Source organism: Pseudophryne corroboree, chromosome 4 (genome assembly GCF_028390025.1).
Source record: "Pseudophryne corroboree isolate aPseCor3 chromosome 4, aPseCor3.hap2, whole genome shotgun sequence".
In the NCBI taxonomy this organism is placed as follows: Eukaryota; Metazoa; Chordata; class Amphibia; order Anura; family Myobatrachidae; genus Pseudophryne; species Pseudophryne corroboree.
Window position 1 is genome coordinate 688,529,475 of NC_086447.1, and position 22,578 is coordinate 688,552,052.

A 22,578-nucleotide genomic window follows, 5' to 3' on the forward strand; every position below is an offset into this window, starting at 1 on the left:
GCTAAAACATGGCGCCTGGGACACTACTGCTGTACAGTCTGCGTAGTCATAGACCAACCCTTAGCTCCGATGTTCCTCCTTATTGCGTGTAGGCTGTAAATGTGTACGTGATTGCAAATGAGTTTGTGATGACTCCGGTGGGCATCTCTTTTCATTCATGGGCAGCAATTTCACTTGCTAACCCTGGCAAAACCCTGTTGCACTGCAGATAGAGCAGATTTATACTATGCAGAGACATTTAGAGTTGAGAGAGGTGTGACCAAACTGAAATCTAAATTGTAGTATAAAAATAAAGCTGCCCAGTATTTATGGGCTGTATGCAAAAGCATCCAGTATTTACCCTGCATGCAAAAAAAGGAGAGTTATGGTAGACTTACCATTGTTAACTCTCTTTCTGCGAGGTACATTGGGTTCCACAGGGAAACATCAGGGTGTAGAGTGGATCTTGATCCAGAGGCACCAAAAGGCTAAAGCTTTAAGGTGTCCCAGGATGCATTGGGGCCTCCTCTATAGACCCCGCCTCCAGGCACTGTGAGCTCAGTTTCGTTAACCAGTCCAATGCAGGAGCAAGTAAAAGAGAAGGTAGATGTTAGTCACATAGAACCACAGGAAAAGGGACCAGCGGCTAATGCCATACAAACCCATAGAAGCTAGGTGTGTCAGGGTGGGCGCCCTGTGGAACCCAATGTACCTCGCAGAAAGAGAGTTAACAATGGTAAGTCTACCATAACGCTCCTTTTCTGCAGCAGGTTACATTTGTTTCCACAGGTAAACATTGGGGATGTCCTAAAGCAGTTCCTCAAGGGAGGGGACGTGCCTTAGCGGGTATGAGATCCCGGCATCCAAAGGAAGCATCCTGGGAGGCAGAAGTATCAAAGGCATAGAACCTAATAAACGTGGTCACAGATGACCTTGCACAAATGTTCTGCGGACGCGCCACGGCGGGCCACCCAAGAAGGTCCAACAGACCGAGTAGAATGGGCTTTAATAGCAGAAAGAGCTGGGAGTCCATCTGGCCAAGGTTTGCTTATTCGCAGACCATCCACGTTTGTGAACACCAAACAAGACAAAAAGGGAGTCTGACCTCCTGATAGAGGCAGTTCTCTCCACATATATACGGAGAGCCCGTACCACATCCAAAGACCGCTCTTTGCAATGGATTGTGGATGCGGTGACCTTGGAGGCGCTGCTGCTGCCAGCCAGTGGGGGGTCGCACTTGGATGGTGCTCCCTATCTGTGCTCTAGTAATTGGGGAGAGCCTGCAATCACTAGTTGAGGGGGGACCAGAACATGAAAGTACTCCCCTATGTGCCTTGCGTCTGCTCACTATCCGGCTGTTGCTGCTGATGAGTAATGTGGTGTCCATGCCTTGGAGCCTGATTCCCACTACAGTGCTTCTGAAAACGGTATGCTCCGTCTGTCTGCACTGCCGTATTCTAATAATTGTATTGTGATATATATTTGATTTAAGTATGTGTGTGTGTGTATATGTGTATATATATATATATATATATATATAAATATGTTAGACATGTAAGTCACCATCACCCCCCACTCTGCCTCATTCTGCCCTCGCTCTGGTCTGTACCACCCCCTCTCTGCTGTTCTGACCTCAGTTGCTCCTTCTGCCCACCCCCCTTCTTTGTTATAGTAAGTCCTTCTATCCACCCCCCTTGCACCATCCAATTGCCCTCTTGTTACCGCAGTACTGGTCACACAATATTCCCTTCATCACTTTCAGCCATAGGCGTAACTAAGGCAGGGTGAGTGGGGCACGTGCCCTGGGCGCAATGGCAGGCCCAACAGTTGGGCGCCGCCGGTGGCTAGGGCTTCATGCCCACTCGCCCCCGTCCCGCTGCAATGTGATGGGAGGAGAGTCCAGCGTCTCTCCTGCCCTTCAATGTGCTAACTGCCGCTGCCGCGCTGCCAGCAGCGCTGCGTGTGTGTCCGGTCTCCAGTCCGCGAGCTCTGCCAGTCCACAAGCTCTGATTGGCTAACGAACCGGCGCCACATTTAAGATAGCCGCCGCCGGAGACCTGGAGCGTTGAGGGGCAGGAGAGGCGCTGCGCTCTCCTCCCCTCACATTGCAGAGGGAAGCGGTGAGTGACTGACGTTCCTGACTGAAGTAAGCGGGGGGGGGGGGTTTAAATCTGGCACTGTGGGGCATGTAACTGGCACTGTGGGGCATGTATGCCACTGTGGGGCATTGTAAATGGCACTGTGGGGCATTGTAACTGGCACTGTGGGGCATGTAACTGGCACTGTGGGGCATGTATCTGGCACTGTGGGGCATTGTATCTGGCACTGTGGGGCTTTGTATCTGGCACTGTGGGGCTTTGTATCTGGCACTGTGGGGCATTGTATCTGGCACTGTGGGGCGCTGTATCTGTCACTGTGGATCTGACACTGTGGGGCACTGTGTATCTGGCACTGTGGGGCAATTGTGTATCTGGCACTGTGTAAAAAGGGGACTCTGCATGCGTACTGTGCAAAAATGTAATGAAGGTGTGCTGAGAGACGACACAAGGGGTAGGTGATAGTGTGCTGAGAGGCGACACAGGGGGTAGGTGATAGTCATGTTGGCACGCCCTATTTTCAGTGGCCACACCCCTTCTGGTGCATGGCCACAGACATTTTTTCGGCGCGCGCCTGCAGCGAGCACAAATACTGCTTTTTCTGTATGTGTTGTTTTTTTGGTTGTTTTGCTGGGGGTTTTTTTGTGTGTGGGGGGGGGGGGGGTGCCACTCTTCATCTTGCCCTGGGCTCCAAAAACCCTAGTTACGCCTCTGTTCAGGACAACAGTCAGATCCCATGGAGCTACAGGAAGGACATAGGGAGGCTGAATCCGTAAGACACCCTGAGTGAATGTATGAACAATTTTTCTCTGACACCATACCGACAAGGCAGATATGTGAACCTTGAGGGAGGCCAGACGAAGGCCTAAGTCCATGCCTCTTTGTAGAAAAGTGAGAATTCTGGAAGTTCTGAATCTGTATGCATTATAATTCTTATCAGCACAACAGGTTAAGTAAGAATTCCATAACCTGTAATAAATCCAAGCTGAAGCCTGTTTACGGGCTTTTAACATAGTTTGGATGACCGCCTCAGAGAATTCTTTGGCTCTCAGGAGTGATGCTTCAAGAGCCACGCCATCAAAGTCAGCCTGGCCAGGTCCAGATAAAGACAAGAGCCCTGTATGAGGAGGTCTGGGCGCTGAGGAAGTAGAAGTGGACGCTCTGTCGATAGACCCTGCAAGTCTGAGAACCCATGCCGCCTGGTCCACGCTGGAGCAACTAGAAGTAGAAATCCTTCTTCTAGTTTGAACTTCCGCAGAACCCCGGGCAGGAGTAACACTGGAGGGAACACGTTAAGCAGCCGAAAGTTCCATGGAATTGCCAGTGCATCCAAGAATGCTGCTTGAGGGTCCCTGGCTCTTTTTTTTTTATTCAACAATTTTTATTAGATTTTTTATAGAAATACAAGAACAGGGAAGACCTTCATGATACAGACATACCAAAAACCGGTGAGGAACCGGTATAGTTACAATAATCCATCGTAAGGTGCTTTTAAGCCACATCAGTGAAACCACAGATACATAGTCGGTACTTGTAGGCTTGAGTAAGAGGTAAAGGATAAACAATCTTAACCTACATGAGGTCTAGGAAATGATGAAAACATTACCGACGTGCTTCTTAGCATAAGAAATCACCATATACCTAAGACTAAGCATACAATTCTACCTGAGGATTCACAGGACATCAGTATACCCGAGAGGTCAGTAAAGAAGACAGACAGGAGGGGGGGGGGGGGGGGGGGAGAAACAAATGGGAAAAACAATACAAGTTTAATCATATCATGAATGAGTAGCGGCCAAAGAAGTCCTAAGTAAAAATATTAAAGAAGTAATTCAGGCATGGTTAGCCATTCTAACCAAAGAGAAGGTTCAGTACCCATATGGCATCAGACTAAACATACAGCATGGGGTATTAAAATTAATATAATTGCATTTCCTAAGAAAACAGCAGGAGGTCCCAAAGGAACAGTACATGGGCCTAGGTTGTCAAGAGGCCCTATCGATTTGTCTATATAGATACCACGTTGTGGTCTCAAAAAGTTTATAGATGAACGACTGTACATCCGGGTCTAGAGTATCAATATACCTCTCCCACTTCTTGGCAAACCGCCTGACCCCCAATTCAATATCAGGAAGAGTAGCATGCCTCTCAAAATAAATAATCCGGAGGGTCATGTGTTTCACAGCCATCAATGAAGGGGTAGACGGTTTGATCCAATTATTAAGAATTTGTTTCTTGGCAATTGTCAGGATAACAGAGAGTACCGGAACAATGTCTCTATCTTCAGGCCCAAGAGACCACTCCCTAAAATCAAGTAGCAAACAAGCCCTCGGGCGTTTTATTAACCGTAAGTTAAATACTGTGTTGAGATAAGCGACCACCTTGTACCAAAACTTAGATATTTTCCGGCAAGACCACATATTGTGGTACAAGGTGGCACTCTGCGCAGTACATTTGATGCAACAGCCAGTGTCGTCTGGGACCATGTGTGCCCTCTGATTAGGTGCTATATATGCCCTTTGGAGCGTCTTCAAGTGAACCTCTTGCAAAGAGGCAGAGTATAAGAACCTAAAAGTGGGTAAAATGTTATCTAACAATTCAGCGCACGATCCCATATTGGGGATATCTCTGGCCCATGAAGACAACGCGGAATCCCAGAGCCGGTCTCTATATGAGACCCTAAAGGTGTTTCTGAAGTAACTAAGATGGTAAGGACAATCTTTAGTAAGCACCATTAAGGTGCGCAGCGGGTCTGTGGTAGCCTCAGAAATCATTGGGTGAGACTGGGATTGAGCAAAGTGTCTAGCCTGCAGGTACATAAAAAATTCCCGGTGGGAAATACCAAATTTTATCTGGATATCAGAGAAAGAAAGCACTGCGTTGCCTCCTGGGTCATATATGTCTCTAATCGCTGCGATCCCCTTTTCTCTCCAACTCAAAAAATGTGCGTTATCAAGGCCAGGAAGGAAACATGGGTTACCCCAAAACGTAGTGTGAAGAGAGGTGTCAGGTTTTCTCTGGGCTTTAGTGTGAGTGGCCTGCCATGCTCGATATGTATGCCAAAATAAAATATTGTGTTTTATCTCAGATGGGAGACGGGAGTTTGGGGTGTGTAAGAGTGCAGCAGGGGAGAAAGGATGGAATACGGCCAGTTCAAGTGGCAAGTTCGTAAATACTGATCTGCCCCAAAGCCAGTCTGTGATATGCCGGAACATCGCTGCTCTACTAAATAGAACAGGATCCGGGATTCCCATACCTCCCTCTTCACGTAATAGCTGTAAACTAGCGTAGGGGACTCTTGGTCGTTTACCTGCCCATAGAAATCTAGTGAAACACTGTTTAAGAAAAAGGACATCTTTCTCAACAAGGGCAATAGGGAGCATAAGAAGAAAATAAGCAATCTTGGGAAAAACAACAGATTTAATAACTTCTGCGCGACCCATAAGAGACAAGGGCAGAGACGCCCAGTCTGTAAGGATTTTAGACACCTTGGACAAAATAGGACCAAAATTAACCACATATAGATCCGGGAGAGAAGTAGGGATCTGAACCCCTAAATATCTAAGACTATCTCGAGCCACTGGGAATCGGGACAGGACCGGGTGTAATGGAAAGAGGGAAGAGTCTCCTGAAAGGAGGAGAAGCTCGGATTTAGATATATTAATTTTGTATCCCGCAAAGGAACCAAATTGTTCAATCAGGGAGACAATCGCAGGGATGGACGTATCAGGATGAGAAATAAATAGAAGCATGTCGTCAGCATACAGTGATAATTTTACCATGGTGTCCATTATTTTTATGCCTGTAAATCTGGGAGAATTTCTCAGGGAAACAGCTAGGGGTTCTAAAGCTAAGGCAAATAATAAAGGTGACAAGGGGCAGCCCTGACATGTGCCACTCTGGATAAGAAAAGGGGATGAGAGGATACCATTCCCCAAAACTTGAGTGGAGGGAGATTCATATAATCGGGAAATAAGAGAGACAAAGTCCTCAGGTGCACCAAAGCGGTGAAGCGTTTCATACAGATGGTCCCAGGTGACCAGGTCGAACGCCTTTTCGGCATCAAGTGACAATAATGCATTAGTGTCAGTGGGTTTGGAAAGCTGAAAGGCCTGCATAATAGTCAAGACCTTTCAGATATTGCTCACTGATTGCCGACCTCAGACAAATCCAGTCTGGTCTGTATGAACTATATCAGGGACTATGAATTTGAGTCTATTCGATAGGATTTTAGTGAACAATTTATAATCCGTGTTTAGAAGGGAGATCGGACGATAAGAACTGGGAGACTCAGGATCCCGGCCAGGCTTCGGGATAACCTTTATGACCGCGGAATTAAAATATTGGGGGAGGGAAGCACCCTGCATAAAAGAATTGAATAAGACAGAAAGAGGTTCGCACAGTCTAGTAGATAGAATTTTATAGTAGTCATTGGCAAAACCATCAGGGCCCGGAGTCTTCCCAGTCTTCAGTCCAGCTATTGCTAAAGAAACTTCCTCAGTGGTGATAGGTGCAAGAAGAGAGGTACAGTGTGACATTTGAGGCAGATCAGTAGAAGACCAAAAGCTAGACTTGTGGGTCTGGTTAATAACAGGACGTGCATAAAGAGTGGTATAAAAAGACTGTAGCACCTCAGCAATCTCGGCAGAGGTCCGTACTCTGTCCCAACCTTGGGTGAGCAGAGAGTGAATGACCACTTTAGGGTGTCTGCCTTTTAACAAACGGGATAACAGTTTGCCAGACTTATTGCCATATCTGTAAATGCCACAGTCTCTTGAAAATGAATATTTAGCTTCCATTTGAGAAAGGAGGGTATCAAACAGTGTTTTTTGTGTAAGGTATCGTTCCCTAGTAGAAGGGGAGGGGGAGGATTTAAATTCCTGAAAAGAGTGAGTAAGAGCCGCCTGGGCTTCCAAATATTGTGAGTTTAAATCTAAATCCCCTTTTTTACTATAGGACATAATGTGCCCCCGAATAACTGATTTTGACGCCTGCCAGAAAAGAGCAGGATCTCACTCAGAGTTTCTCTATTATGCGTATGATAATCCAGCCACGCTGCATCTAATGAGGAGCGGAATTTCAGAGAGCCACTTAAATGAGAGGGGAAGTGCCAGGAGCGAAAAGGGGATTTTTCTGAGAGGAGCATCAATTTCATCCAGCATAAAGCGTGGTCCGAAATACAGATATCCTCAATTTTAGAGTCAGCCACTTTTGAGAAAAAGGAGTCAGATAACAGCAGATAGTCAATCCTCGAGAACGTGTGGTGCGCAGCTGAGAGGCATGTGAATTCCCTTTCTAATGGGTAGCATGCGCGCCACATATCCACTAAGGACAACTGCGAGCAAATATAGGGGATACCAATACGTGGTAACGAGGGGGGAGTGCGAGGGGGGGGGGGATTTATCCAAGGTTGGAGAAGAATATAAATTAAAATCTCCACCCAAGATTATAGGAATTTCAGAGTAGAATAGTAGCTTAGTGACCATGTTCGTATAAAATTGCTTAGAGTACTGATTGGGAGCATAGATATTACAAAGTAGGAACCTGGATGCATACAATGTGATATCTGCCAGTACATACCGACCCCGAGTGTCATCTAAAATCGCATGGACAGAGATAGGGACCGTGTGCCGTGCTAAAATAATCACTCCCCTAGCCTTAGAAGAGAAGGAGGAAGAGGCTACCACAGACCAACCCATAGTGTTCAGTTTTACCACCTCATTTGGCATAAGGTGAGATTTCTGAATGAAAACAACATCCATCCCCACCTTCCGAAGATAGAGCAAAATCTTTCTGCGTTTAGCTGGGGAGTTGATCCCTCCCACATTCCATGTGCCGACACTCAAACTAGCCATGCATCAAATGAACTGGGAAAACCTGAAAACCTGCGCAGTAATCATGATATCTACAGCCGCCGAAAAACGGATACAAATCATACCGGGGTGGACACATTAGGAGGAGAAGGGGAGGGGGAGAAGAAAAGAGGGACAGAAACATAGAAAACACACAAAATATAACATTAACATTGTGAAAGAAAGTCCTGCTAAGGACAATCATAACTTCAGAAAACGAGAACAACCGGTTCAAGCAAGCACAGAGGCCGTCATAGACCGCCAATGAGCCAGCCAGAATTATGAAAACCTGAGGAAAAAATGAGGGAGGGGGCGCCCTTACCCACCCTCGGCAACATAATATATGAAAATATACATAGGAAAAATAACAAGAAAATATCAGAGCACACAGAGCATGTTACAGAAAAAGAAAAACGCAGCCTGTCACATAAGAAGTAGGGGGAGATATCTCCGCTAAGCATATATAACCATTCTAGAAAGATTACATAGCCACAAAAAGACAACAGATGAATAAGAAAAATCTAAAACAGAAAACAAGGCAAAAAGGTTCAGCCCGCTGTATAAGACCAAAGTCTCTTTTGGGGGAAAAAACACCTGCAGCAGATTCTACAGCAATAATTAAATTGGCAGACATAACCGGAAACAGAGAAGTCCAGAAGCAATACTCAGCCATCTCGATCCAGGGTGTCATCTGCCTGAGAGGAGTCGTCATCTGCCTTGGATGCCTCAGAAACATAAGCCTCTGCATCTGCAAGATTTGTAAAGTCCCGGAAAGAATTTCCATCAAACAGGCGTAGTCTTGCAGGGAAGAGCAGAGCAAATTTTTTATTCGCCTTTACCAAACGGGAGCAAAGGGGGGTAAATTCCCGACGTGCCCGGGATACCTCCGCGGAGTAGTCCTGGAAAATGGCCAAACGAGCTCCCTCCCATTGTAAATTCCTATGCCTCCTGGATGCCGTCCATATTGCCTCCTTATGGAGAAAGTTCAGACGTTTAACTATAACCACACGTGGTCTGCTATTAGGTGAAGAACATGGGGGACCCAGTCTGTGATCTCTCTCGATAACTAAGCCAGTGCATTCATCTTGGATATGCAACAAATCAAGGAGGGACGTTTGTAAAAAAAAGAGTCAAATCAGGACCTTTCAGTGACTCAGGGAGCCCCAGCACCTGAAGATTCGATCTCCTCGATCTATTTTCAAGATCGTCAACCTTGTTCAGCAGCTGAAAGTGAGATTTCTGGAGCTCATCATATCTGTGCTTAAGATCCCCAACATCCTGAAAAGTCTCCCCCAGCCTTTGTTCATTTGTAAGAACAGTCTTAGATAACTGCTTGATTTGGGATTTTAGGTCTTTTACTGCCTGCTGCATTTTAGCAGCATGTGCATCCATGATAGGCTCCATGGCATCCCTAACAGCTCTCACTACATCAGCATAAGTCACTGGAGAGGCAGGGGAACAGTCAGGCTCACCTGAGGGAGAAATGTGTTTTGCAAATGCCTGTTTAATGCTGCCAGCAGCGTGCAGACTCATTTGTGAGCTAGGTGCGGTGGCCATCTTGGATTCCCCCGGCCGTTTTTCAGACCTCGATCTCTGGGCTTTAGGGGGCATGGGGGAGGACAGAAACCTTTCCATCCAGTCCCCAGCACTTTCCCACAGGTAGTGTGCGCCAGGTGCGGAGAAAAGCCGCGAGCGGGAGGCGCTGTGTGCTCCGGTTACCGAGGGTGAAGGAGAGCTGCAGCAATCAGCTTCTCCTCACATGGGCGCTGGAACCGGAACGGGTCCCTGGCTCTTGATCCAAAGATCAGAACCTTGTGATTGTGTTGCGATGCCATCAGGTCTATGTCTGGTAGGCCCCACTTGTCGACTAGGAGTTGAAAGACTTCTGGATGAAGACTCCACTTGCCGGCGTGCACGTCCTGGTGACTAAGGAAGTCCGCTTCCCAGTTCAGGACACCTGGAATGAACACTGCCGATATTGCTGGCAGATGGCGTTCCGCCCAACAAAGGATTTTTGACACTTCCACCATTGCCATGTGGCTTCAAGTGCCACCTTGATGGTTTATGTATGCCACAGTGGTGGTGTTGTCTGACCGTACTTGAACAGGCCTGTACTGTACCAGAGGCAGGGCAAGAGATAGCGCATTGAACACTGCCGGCAACTCCAGAATGTTTATTGGGAGGAATGACTCCTCCTTGGTCTATCAACCCTGAAAAGAGTGTTGCTCCAACACCACACCCCATCCCCTTAGACTGGCATCCGTTGTCAGCAGGACCCAGTCGGGGATCCAGAAGGGACGGCACGTGCTCAATTGCTGGTCCTGTAGCCACCAGGTCAGCGACAGACGAACCTCAGGAGTCAAAGTGATCATGTGAGATCTGATCCGATGAGGTAGGCCGTCCCACTTGGAAAGGATCAACCTCTGCAGAGGGCGAGAATGAAATTGAGCATACCATGTCAAATGCCAACACCATCAGGCCAGATGACTGAGGAGGACATTGTGGGAGTTTACCAGAATTAGCAAGTCATCCAGATATGGCAGGATCCTGACTCCCTGGTAACAGAGATGGGCCGTCATTATGGCAATGACCTTGGTGAAGATCCGAGGAGCCATAGCTAGTCCAAATGGTAGAGCCTGGAACTGATAGTGGAGATTGCCAATAGCAAACCACAGATACTGCTGATGTGACATGGCAATAGGTACATGCAGGTACACATCCTGTATATTCAGGGATACCATATAGTCTATGGGTTCCATAGCCACTACAATCGAGCGCAGTGTTTCCATACGGAACTTGGACACTCACTCACTCTCAGTGATTTGAGGTTGAGAATAGGCCGGAAAGACCCATTGGGTTTCGGAACTAGAAAAAGGGTCGAGTAGTAACCACTGCCTTTCTGGACCAGAGAAACTGGCACTACCACTCCTGTATTCAGGAGGAAACCCACAACCTTTTGTAGTGCTTGCACCTTTAATGGATCCGAAGGGATAATCATGGTGCAAAACTGGCGAGGGGGACAACTCTTGAAAGAGACAGTGTAACTATGAAAGACAACTTTGTGCACCCATGTGTCTGAAGTGGTCTTTAACCAGACCTGGGTGAACTGCAGAAGTTGGCCTCCCACCCTGGGGTCCCTCAGGGAGAGGCCCGCCCCATCATGCAGCAGGCTTGTCTTGTTTAGAAGCAGGCTGATGGGGCACCCAGGACTGCTTTGCCTTGGGCTTAGTGGTTTTGGGCGCACAAGATTGTCTCGGGTATGCCTGACCTTCTGCTTTCCCTTGAGGCCGAAATGAACGAAAAGTGGTACCTTAAGCCTTCTGTGCAGAAGGATTAGTATTTGGGAAAAAGGCAGTCTTAGCAGGCGCCAAATCAGACACAATTTTATTTAGGTCTTCCCCAAACAAAATGTCCCCCTTAAAGGGGAGTACCTCTAAGGTCTTCTTGTAGTCTAGGTCCACCTTCCATGAACTCAACCACAGAATATGGCGAGCCAGGACAGATGTAATTGACGCCTTGGCTGCCAACACTCTCGCCTCATAGGACGCCTCCTGAATGTAATAGGCAGCGGTGGTAATATGGGACAGGTATTGTCTGGCATTGTCAGATATATCCTTGGGCAGCTGTGCCTCTAATGCCTGAACCCAGAGGCGTCACCAGGTGTGGGTACACCCGGTGCGCACTCTGCATCACTACACCCCCCCCCCCCCACACACTCACCCTGCCGGAGCCGCGGGCGGCCAAAAAGGGGGCATGGCCTAATTTATAAGGGTGTGGCCTCATGGGTCTCCTGTTCTTCACTGCGGGGGTGAATCCAGCTTCCTCTGAGATGCTGGCTGCCCCCGGAGACTAGGCAGCGTGCAGTGCCGGCTCCTTTTCTGTGACAGGAGCCGAGTGCTTCAGAGGATTATCACACTGCATCACTCGGGTCCTGTCACTGCAGAAGAGCCAGCACTTGGTGTCACCCCTTCCATGGGTGATACCTGGGTGCGTCCCGCACCCGCCTTCTGATGCAACGGCCTGAACCCATGCTTCAATTCCTTTTGCAGCCCAAGAGGCTGCAATAGTGGGTCTATGTACAGCACCTGTAAGGGAGTAAATAGTCTTCAGGTATCCCTCCATATGCTTATCTATCGGTTTCTTCTTTGAAATGACAGTGGTGACAGGCAGAGTGGATGACACCACTAGACGGGTGACATGAGAATCCACCGGCGGTGAATTTTCCCAAGGCCCGTTTAGACAGAAGGAATTTCTTCCCTGGATTAGACCAGAGCTCCTGCCTGATGTCCACCAAATGGTCAGAATGGGGTAATAGATTTTTAAGCACCTTCTGCCGTTTAAACATATCAGTTTTCTTAGCCACAGTAGTGGAATCCTCATCATCAGTGATTTGTAGGATTTGCGTAAAAGCAACGATTCAGTGTCTGACAGGACAGTATGCTCCCCCTCCTCTTCAGATGAAACATCTGAGAGATTAGTGGATTGTGAGGAGGAAGCAGCCCGCTTAGATGACCTTGAGACATGAACGAGAGTGACCTGGAGTAGATTTTTGCCTGACCAAGGAATAAGTTATTGATGCTACTGGTTAAGACAAATTTTCCACCCAAGGCAGATTAACCATAGGGACAATTTGTGGCTGTAATGGCACAGGTGGTCCCATAGGGGGCGTAAGGCGTTCCACCAGAGTACACAGTAGGTTTTCTAACGCAGTCCAGGGTTGCTCCTGATTGGTTACAGGAACTGCGGACTGACTGGGAGATGTATGACACATAGTACACAGACGCATGCTCTGCATGATGCAGGAGCGTCCACAGACTTACTGCCCTTCTTGTAAGACATTGTACATAAATACAACAACCAGAGGCATTTCTAGAGAGGAGGTGACCCGTATGCAGACTCCGCGTGTGGTCCCCCTCCTCTCCTGTAGCCGTCACCGCCGCTGATAGTGCTCTCAACGCTGAGACTCTGTCACAGTGGCAGAGTCTACAGCGCATGCGCAGGACTCCGAAAAAATGGCGGCGTGTAATTTTCTTCATAGTCCTGCGCATGCGCTTTAGATTCTCGGCACTGGACCAGAGTCTCTAGTGCTCAGTGCGCTACAGGAGAGGAGGGGGCCCACACACACACACAGTCACCGATGGACGCCGGAAAGGTGAGTATAGAAGAAAGTGGTGCAGTGTGTGCGGTGTGTGCCCCCTCTGGACCCAGGGGCCCGTGTTGCTCTGCACACACTGCACCCATTATAGATACACCACAGGCAACAACAGAGCGACTTAGTAAAGCCAGACAGAGTACAATACCTGCGAATAAATCAGTTAGGATGTGACTGTAGACACAGTACACAACACCAGCGAATAAATCCAGTATTATGTGACTGAGTACACAGTAGAATACACGTAATGGGTAAATACCGTGACACACTATATATATGACCCTAACGCACCTAGGCCCTCATTCCGAGTTGTTCGCTCGCAAGGCGATTTTAGCAGTATTGCACACGCTAAGCCGCCGCCTACTGGGAGTGAATCTTAGCATTTTAAAATTGCGAACGATGTATTCGCACTATTGCGATTACACACCTCGTAGCAGTTTCTGAGTAGCTCCAGACTTACTCGGCATCTGCGATCAGTTCAGTGCTTGTCGTTCCTGGTTTGACGTCACAAACACACCCAGCGTTCGCCCAGACACTCCTCCGTTTCTCCGGCCACTCCTGCGTTTTTTCCGGAAACGGTAGCGTTTTTTCCCACACGCCCATAAAACGGCCTGTTTCCGCCCAGTAACACCCATTTCCTGTCAATCACACTAAGATCGCCTGAGCGAAGAAAAAGCCGTGAGTAAAAATCCAAACTTCATAGCAAATTTACTTGGCGCAGTCGCAGTGCGGACATTGCGCATGCGCACTAAGCGGAAAAACGCTGCGATGCGAAGAAATTTTCAGAGCGAACGACTCGGAATGACCTCCCTAGTCCCCTAGGGTACAGAATATAGGACCTAATTCTGAGTTGATCGCAGCAACAAATTTGTTAGTAGTTGGGCAAAACCATGTGCACTGCAGGGGGGACAGATATAACATGTGCAGAGAGAGTTAGATTTGGGTGGGGTGATTCAAACTGAAATCTAAATTGCAGTGTAAAAATAAAGCAGCCCGTATTTACCCTGCACAGAAATGAAATAACCCACCCAAATCTTAATTCTCTCTGCAAATGTTATATCTGCCTCCCCTGCAGTGCACATGGTTTTGCCCATTTGCTAACAAACTTGCTGCTGCGATCAAATCAGAATTACCCCCATAGAGATAGATATATCTGGGAAACACTGAAAGTGAGCCCACACAGCAGATACAGGCACACACAGTCACAGACAATGCACATAATTATTATGACAATAAAACTGCACTGGACTAGTATATGTACAGATATATATATATATATCACAGCACAGTCCTAGACCGCAGGTATATTTCAGAATACTCGTACAATATATCCTGTAATACTGTAGGTACACTTTTTCTTAACTAACGCTGTCTGTATAAAGACATGTAGAATACTCAAGTGTTTGTAAAAGACACAGCGCTATATGCAGGCGGCTTTACAAGGGAGACCTTGCCCTGCAGTCCCAGAGACCAATTGTAACTATGCTTAGAAAATGGCGCCCAGCGTCTCAGTCAGGGAATGAGGGAGAGTGTGAGGCAGCTCCATGGTGGGAAAATCTGCAGTAGATGTCTCCCTGGGCCGGGGAGAGGCTACAGGTCAAGCGCCCCTATGCTGGACTTCCACCCCAGGTACTAGCGAGCCTTATTAAATGGGGAGTTAGTACACCCAACCTGTGCTCTATTGCCCTGGTGGTCTAGTGGGGTCCCTGCTAGGTAACAGTGTCCCTGCCAGCGCCACAACCCGTCTCCCTAGGTTGCGGATGGAACACGATTTAATGGCAGGTCCCGCCTGGGGGACCCTCTTACCTTCTCCCCGTAGCAGCCACGTGAACCAAGAGAGCGACTGCAACTGTGTGCCTAAAGCCGGAACGTCTTCGCCGCAAGTACCAGGTAACTGACAGCGGCAGTGACATGCGGTGGGGTGAGGCAGAGCCTTTCCTGTCATACTAATGTTTGTGCCAGAGTTTTTACTGTATAAAGTATATGAAAAATAAAAATAATTTGTTTGAAATATCATCTTTGCATTGTTCTAATCATTTTTATTGCCAAAACTCTGGGGTAAAAAATCTATGGCAGGTGAGGCAGCCTATCTTTTCCGCACATCTTTGATCAATCTCACCAAATTTCCAGGAGTTTATACTGCTGCACCTGTGTATAATGCCCAGATGCACCCTTTGGCTCATATATTGTGTGTAAATCTGGCTCAGGTGCTAGCCAGTGCCCCCTAAGCCATTTACTTCACCGCACGTCCCGACGCCGCTTGGGAGATGATGGCGCTGCAGCGCTGAAGTGTCACCATGATATACAGCGCTGATAGCCCAGTTTTGAAGACATTTTCTGTCAGAAAAAGCTTTTTCAGGGCTGCCCAGTGCAGCCCTCCTGTTAGGTGACCTGCTGCTGCAGCACCAACTGAAAAACTGAGCTCACAGTGCCTGGAGGCAGTGTTATAGAGGAGACCCCAATGCATCCTGGGACAGCCTAAAGCTTTAGCCTGTTGGTGCCTCTGGATCAAGATCCACTCTACGCCCCCATGTTTCCCTGTGGAATCCAATGTAACCTGCTGCAGAAAAATACATGTACTTGTGCCCCTTTCATTACCAAAATGGTTTGTCCAGGTGCACAGTGACTCACTCTTTCTTACTTTATTCCCGAATCAGAATCATACCCAAAGATTGAGATTGCGTCGGTAGCCCTTATATGTATTTAGACTGTCTCAGTCTCAATCAACAGGGATGGCTTAAGGGAGGGGAGACAGGGGCGGTCGTCCTGGGGCCCGCACACAGGGTAATCTGAACTCGCTATTTGGGACAGGGGCCTGCCGCTGCTCAGGCTGCATACAGCAGAGCTCCCGAGTACCCTCATCAGCTGCACCTGACACATCACATCCATGCTGCTGATGAAGGGACTCGGAAGCTGCTTTGCCTTGCGCCATGTGCAGTTTAAGCAGTGGCAGCCCCTGTCCCAAAGCACGGGAGGTAAGTACACAGGTGGCACAGGGGGAGGAGGTGGGGGGTTACCTTGGGTGCATCGTGTAGCCGTGGTCCTATGGCCAGTGTTTGGAGCCCCGCCCCCTTGCGGCTGTATGCCATGATTTTTGTCTTGGCGCTGAGGGGGTCAGAGCCAAAATGACATAATTCACCTAAAATCACATCAAATTGGCTCTGCTCCCTTACCGCCAACCCGCGAATCATGGAATTTTGCCATTTTGGGCGGGGCCTAAAGGTAAAATGTGCCTCAGCAATGACATCCTGCGGGCAGCATCCTCACCTCTTTCTTCAGGGCAGGCTCCAGTGTATGTGAGATAGAGGGGCGATATTCAAATTGCTCCCGTTATCACCCCTATCACAAAGCACCTAAACCTGACTAAACTTATGGGTGCAATTATGAAAAGACCCATTTGGGCGCTCAAACGGGTCTCTTTAGTCGTATTTCAGCTCGCTCCTCCGGGGGTAGTGAGCTGAAATGAACTTGACGCGCCTGTCCGCAGCAACATTAGAATAGCCTCGGGGGGGAGCATGATCGCGGGAGGGAGCAGGGGGGGAATATTTGAATCTGGCCCCCTGCTCCCGCCTGCGATTGCGCCCACCTGCAGCTATTCTAATGTTGACGGGCATGCGAAGTTCATTTCAGCTTGCTACCCCCGGAGGAGCGAGCTGAAATGCGCGTAAAGAGACTCGTTTGGGTGCCCATACAAGTCTCTTCACGATCGCGCCCATCACTTTAGCCGGGTTTAGGTGCTTTGCGTGCCTAAACCCGACTGTACTGGGCGCGAAAGGGGCGATAACGGGGCTATTTGAATATTGCCCCTCTATCTCCCGTCACTTTAGATGGTAGATAGGGGGCGCGTTAAGATTTAAATCCCCCATGTGTTACATGTGTGTATATGTGTTCTATGGCCCTCATTCCGAGTTGTTCACTCGCTAGCTGCTTTTAGCAGCCGTGCAAATGCTAAGCCACCGCCCTCTGGGAGTGTATCTTAGCTTAGCAGAAGTGCGAACGAAAGGATCGCAGCGCTGCTACTAAAAAAGATTGTGCAGTTTCTGAGCAGCTCCAGACCTACTCCGAGTTTGCGATCACTTCAGACTACTTGGTTCCTGTTTTGACGTCACGAACACACCCTGCGTTTGTCCAGCCACGCCTGCGTTTCCCCAGGCACGCCTGCGTTTGTATCTGACACACCTGCATTTTTTCACACACTCCTAGAAAACGGTCAGTTACCTCCCAGAAACGCCCACTTCACGTCAATCATTCCGCGGCCAGCAATGTGACTGAAAAGCTTCGATAGACCTTGTGTGAAACTACTTTGGCTGTTGTGAAAGTACATTGCGCATGCGGATTGTGCTGCATACGCATGCGCAGAAGTGCAGATTTTTTTGCCTAAACGCTGCGAACGAAAACAGCTAGCGAACAACTCAGAATGACCACCTATGTGTGTATGTGTTTATGTGTGTGTATATGTATGTGTGTTTGTACATGTATGTATTATATGTGTGTGTGTTTGTGTGTATATGCATGTGTATATACACAAGCTATGCAATCACACTGGCATACAGACAATTCATAGAACAGTAACCTCATACAGAAGTTATTCAAGTGGCAACTATACAAACAACAAGCATTCGATGCATGCTGTAAGCAACTGTGTCTTCATTTGTTTGAGTCTTAGGGGTCTATTCATGTAGCAGAGAAAAGCCCTGTTTTGCGTTAAACAGGGCTTTTCTATGCTTTGTGCTATGCACGGCTTGGCTTCCCCGCTCCGCAGCTGAATCGCATCACCATACTTTAATAAGATCAACTTTCCGCTTCTCCATGGAGTTCAGGTTTGCCATCTCAAGATGATGCAGCCTGACCTGTGGTCTGGTAACTGTAGGGAAGATCAATGCTTCCCTGCTCTCTATCCGGTACCCATGCTGGCTCCGCCCCCTGACCTCCCATCAGCCACTGCAGCCTCCCGGGAGGTCAGGTGGCGGCGCATGAGCAGACGGACCCGCCGCCTTACTCCAATCATCACTGAAGGGCACCACTGGATAAGACAGCATCGCTGGAGTCCGGAGTACCGCATTGCTTCACCGGAAGGGTGAGTATACATGAATTGCTACTTATAACAGCTATATATTGCATCGGACCATTGTTTCCACATATGTTACTATGTTGCAGTGACAGGCAATACCTCTACACTAAGCACATGGCAACCATTACAACTCTGGTATATTCACTGCATTTATCAAATAGAGAATGAGATAGAGGATGATCATGTAGGTTATATACTGTAGTAACTGTATTACTAATTTTGAAATAGTGAGAGGGTAAATCCCTGGTTAAGAACAGTGTATTTCTGTAGTGGCAGGAGAGGTACTGTATACATACAGTATTTCACTTGTTACTGATATTATGAAAAAATAATGCAAATGCCTTTGTTTGCTTTTTCTAGAAACTGTATGCACACATTAATGCACGTGGCCAGGATATTTTGCTTTGTGTATATATATTCCTACTGTATTACTTAGCATGCTTGTAAAAATCATTTGAAATGTATGCTGATTAAATCAAAGACATATAGTGGGTATGTAATAGGGTGTTAGAATCAGAAAGTGAGATATTTGGGTTACTTTTTCAATGTAAATGATTGCCATTTTAAAACAACAGGAGAACGCTCCCAAAATCTCTCAGTTTCACACCCTATTACATTCCCCCATAGTGTGTGTACTTTATATATAACCATTTGCCACTGCACCTGTTTTGTTTTAAGTGATTTAGATTATAAACTGATTTGCGAGTCAGGAGGCAATTCAATTAGCTGCAGTAAATTACCATGGCTAATTGATCCCCATTAGATAACTTAATTGCCCCGGACAGCCGGAATTATCCAGGATTTTTTTTCCCACCTGTCTGGAGCCAGGGGTTACAAAATCCCAGATAAGTGTCATTTTTTTCATAAACATGATTGTGAAAACACATGGGTAGGGGAACTAATCCCAGATACATGTGTTTTTGCATGAAAACAGGTCAATTTTCGCCTGAAAAAAATGAGCAAGAGTTGAATTGCTGGACAACATTATCGGGTAAAAAATTGCACTAACAGACATTTTTATTATTATAAATTAATAGGAACAATTCAATTTCCCCCTCAGACTGTAAACTCTTCATGGAAGTAGTGCTGATTTCTTATTCCTATTATTCACTTTTTCTCTTGGCCGCAACATTTACATTTTTGTAAAGAGCTTCATACATTGGACCCAGAGGCATATAATGTTGCCCAGTACCACTTCTGTTACTGCGGACTAGGATATTACTGTACTTTTTTTTTATTTTTTTATCATAGCACAGTGTGTTTAAGGCTAAATAACATAACAATTTTAATGAGCATGCACCTAGCAAAAGGTTAGTCCTATAGTTCTTGTAATTATTCTTGTTTTTATAGCTCACTAGATTAAAGGTAGAATTTTGTAGCCTTTTTTTGTTTTTGCATTTCTAAAATAAACATTTAAATGGCTTTTTTTTTTCAACACACATAATGTATATAGGCTATCTATCTATCTATCTAGACACACACAGCAGAAAAACTCACAATCCTGCATTTCAACATAATTACTGAACTTAATGTGACATTTGGTGGAATCATCAGGGCAGTCGTAGCAGTATAGGCCCTTGGGCAAAGCAAAACATTGGGGCCCCTCCCCATCCTCCAGCAGTAGGCAGCTTGTTTGGCCACAAATATCCCTGGTTCCTTAGGGTGGATTTCTAAGCTTTCAATGGGCTAAAAAACTAGAGAGTCCCACCTTTCAGGAAGTACCAGGGTCTTCGGGATCGGGGTCCAGGAGCTGGAGCAATACACCAACAAAAATATAAAACCACATCCCAGGTGTATGGAGCTGTAGCAGAGACCGGCTGCTGGAAAGCTGATATCTCCGGTAGAGACAAGCTACTGTACCAGTATCCACCGAAAGAGGTGAGTTCCAGCTTTTGGATTATACTCAGAAAAACTCTAAAGACCAAACTGGAGATATCTGGCCAGGAAGAACAATTAATAGGCTCGGACAGGGACCGCTGCTTTGAAATCATATATCTCCGATTCCCCAGGGCTGATTTACCTTTGGAAACATAGGAACCTCAGCTATCAGATAAAGGCCCTTAGACTCACGGGGCCCTTGGGCAACTGCCCATTAAGTCCAATGGAATAGACAGCCCCTGGAGTCATCTCTTGTTTCTCATTGTTGTTAGCATAGTGGCACAAAAAACATTGCACTGGGGCGTGGTCTGACAGGCAACTGGTGAAGATGTTCCTATAGAGAGCTCCCAGCCGGCGCCTACATAAATCTATTTTTTGCATTGGACACGAGTTGCTGTGGACCTCAGTCCACCTATATTTTTTCACATCAGTCTGTCCGCATTAGGTGTTTCAGCTCTCGGAGCTAGGAGATGCCTCCTGCATTTCTGCGGGTTGAAGCCTGTACACCCTGTTGAAGCTGGGGGCTGTATGTTGCTGTCCGGTAAGAGGTCCCTGTGTCCCTTAACCCCGGGAGTCTGGCCTTTCCCCTGCCCCGAGGACCTGCCGCTGCCTTCTCCTACCTGATACCGCGGATCCTGGTCTTCGGGCTCGGCTATCTGCTGCCTCAGAGGTGCGGTGTTGATCCCCGGCGCCCGCGATCAGAAGTGCTGCGCCCAGAGATTGCTGTCTCCTCTCTCCTCCTGCGGGTCTCTGTTTTTAGTGACTGCTACCTCCCAGCCCTGGCTGGCTCCTGAGATGTGGTGTTCAGTCTGGTCCACATGCTGTGTCCTCTGATTGGGCGCACTCTGCATGTCTGCGGGGCGGTGGTGAGTCTCTCCTGACTCTCAGCTGTCCTCACCCTCTCCCTGCTTATTTCTCCCCACACTAAATGGCTGACGGGGTACCCCCCTGTTAGTGTTCCCTGGCACTATTAGTAGCATGGGGGTTTGCTTACTGCTTACAAGTACTTACAAAAGCAGTCCTTACACCTTGTTTTACTGCACCACTACTTGGCTAATGTTTTCAATTAATCCTCATTTTCACAATTGTTGCTAGCAGCAGATTCTGAGCTACTATATTTGGGGTTTGGATTGTGTCACGACACGGGGCCAAAGGTATACCTCCGCTATAGTGGATCTGGCGGCTGCCATCCTGGTATGGGCCATGTGGCAACTTGATTCACATCTGTGAAGTGGACCTTTTCCATTGAGCACGCAAAGTAACGTCATGCTTCTAGATACGCCACCCATGTAACATATAACCGCATATGCCTTCTACATACTGTAGTTGCCTGTTCTTTCATTCTACACACTAAGGCGGTGACGTTTGTTCACAAATTGTCTGCTGCTACCATGCCTCCTAAGAAAGCCAAAGGGATGCCTCCCCCTGTGTGTCTTTTCCTACTCAGAAGACGATGCGTACGTCCTCTTCTCCATCTGGTGCATCCACCTCCCCCTCACCTGAGGGTGCATCATTGAGTAGCTCTAAAAGTCCTTTTTCTGTTATGGGAGTTGATTGTGATTCGGATTCTCCTCTCACAGTTAAATCGCTATCGCTCTGACAATTTCTCTCGGCCTTTAAAGAGGACCTATCTAAAGATTTAACAGCTGCTATTCGCGAAGTTAAGACTGAATTGGTGGCTATTGGGGACCGTACTGATCATTTGGAAAGGAAAATGGAGGAGTTGGTGTCCTTATTACTTCCCATGATCTTCAACAAACTGAGCTTGACGCACTTAAAAACAAAGTTACTGATTTGGAGGGGAGGTCCAGGCGGAATAACATTAAATTTCGAGGTATACCGGATTCGGTCTCCAATTCTGAATTAGAGAACTATGGAGGACATTTACTGAGCAGTGATAAGAGCGGAGAAGTGAGTCAATGGATAAGTTGCCCCATCAACCAATCAGCAGCTCTGTATATATTTATAGTATGCAAATTATAGATGTTACTTTAGTGCTGACTGGTTGCTATGGGTACTTCTCCACTGGTTCACTTCTCCGTTCTTATCACTGCTTAGTAAATATCCCCATATGTCTTGATTCTGTTCTGTAAGCTCCAACCAACTGCTGAGGAGCGGGAACGTTTGATAGATCAGATTCACCGCCTTCCTCATCCTTGTACTGTTTTGTCTACTTTTCTTAAAGACACACTGCTTCGAGTACACTTCTCCACAAAAAAACGTATTCTCCGAGCGGCGAGGTTAGCCAGTGATTCGGATGCCCTGGGTGGGCTACAGATTTTTCTCTATCGTCCTAGTGGATGCTGGGGTTCCTGAAAGGACCATGGGGAATAGCGGCTCCGCAGGAGACAGGGCACAAAAAGTAAAGCTTTAGGATCAGGTGGTGTGCACTGGCTCCTCCCCCTATGACCCTCCTCCAAGCCAGTTAGATTTTTGTGCCCGGCCGAGAAGGGTGCAATCTAGGTGGCTCTCCTAAAGAGCTGCTTAGGAAAGTTTAGCTTAGGTTTTTTATTTTACAGTGAGTCCTGCTGGCAACAGGATCACTGCAAC

The 22,578-nt window shown here is 47.3% G+C and overlaps 1 protein-coding gene across 1 annotated transcript in view; it reads right to left on the bottom strand.

Annotated features, from left to right (window-relative positions):
* The window catches only part of LOC134910166 (sulfotransferase 6B1-like), a 114,048-nt gene extending 93,652 nt beyond the window's left edge, over nt 1-20,396 (bottom strand). The window contains exon 1 of the mRNA XM_063917891.1: nt 19,859-20,396. Coding sequence (XP_063773961.1) covers nt 19,859-20,141 — 283 coding nt within the window. The 5' untranslated portion in view covers nt 20,142-20,396. The remainder of the gene's footprint in view (nt 1-19,858) is intronic.
* Between the last annotated feature and the right edge of the window lie 2,182 nt (nt 20,397-22,578).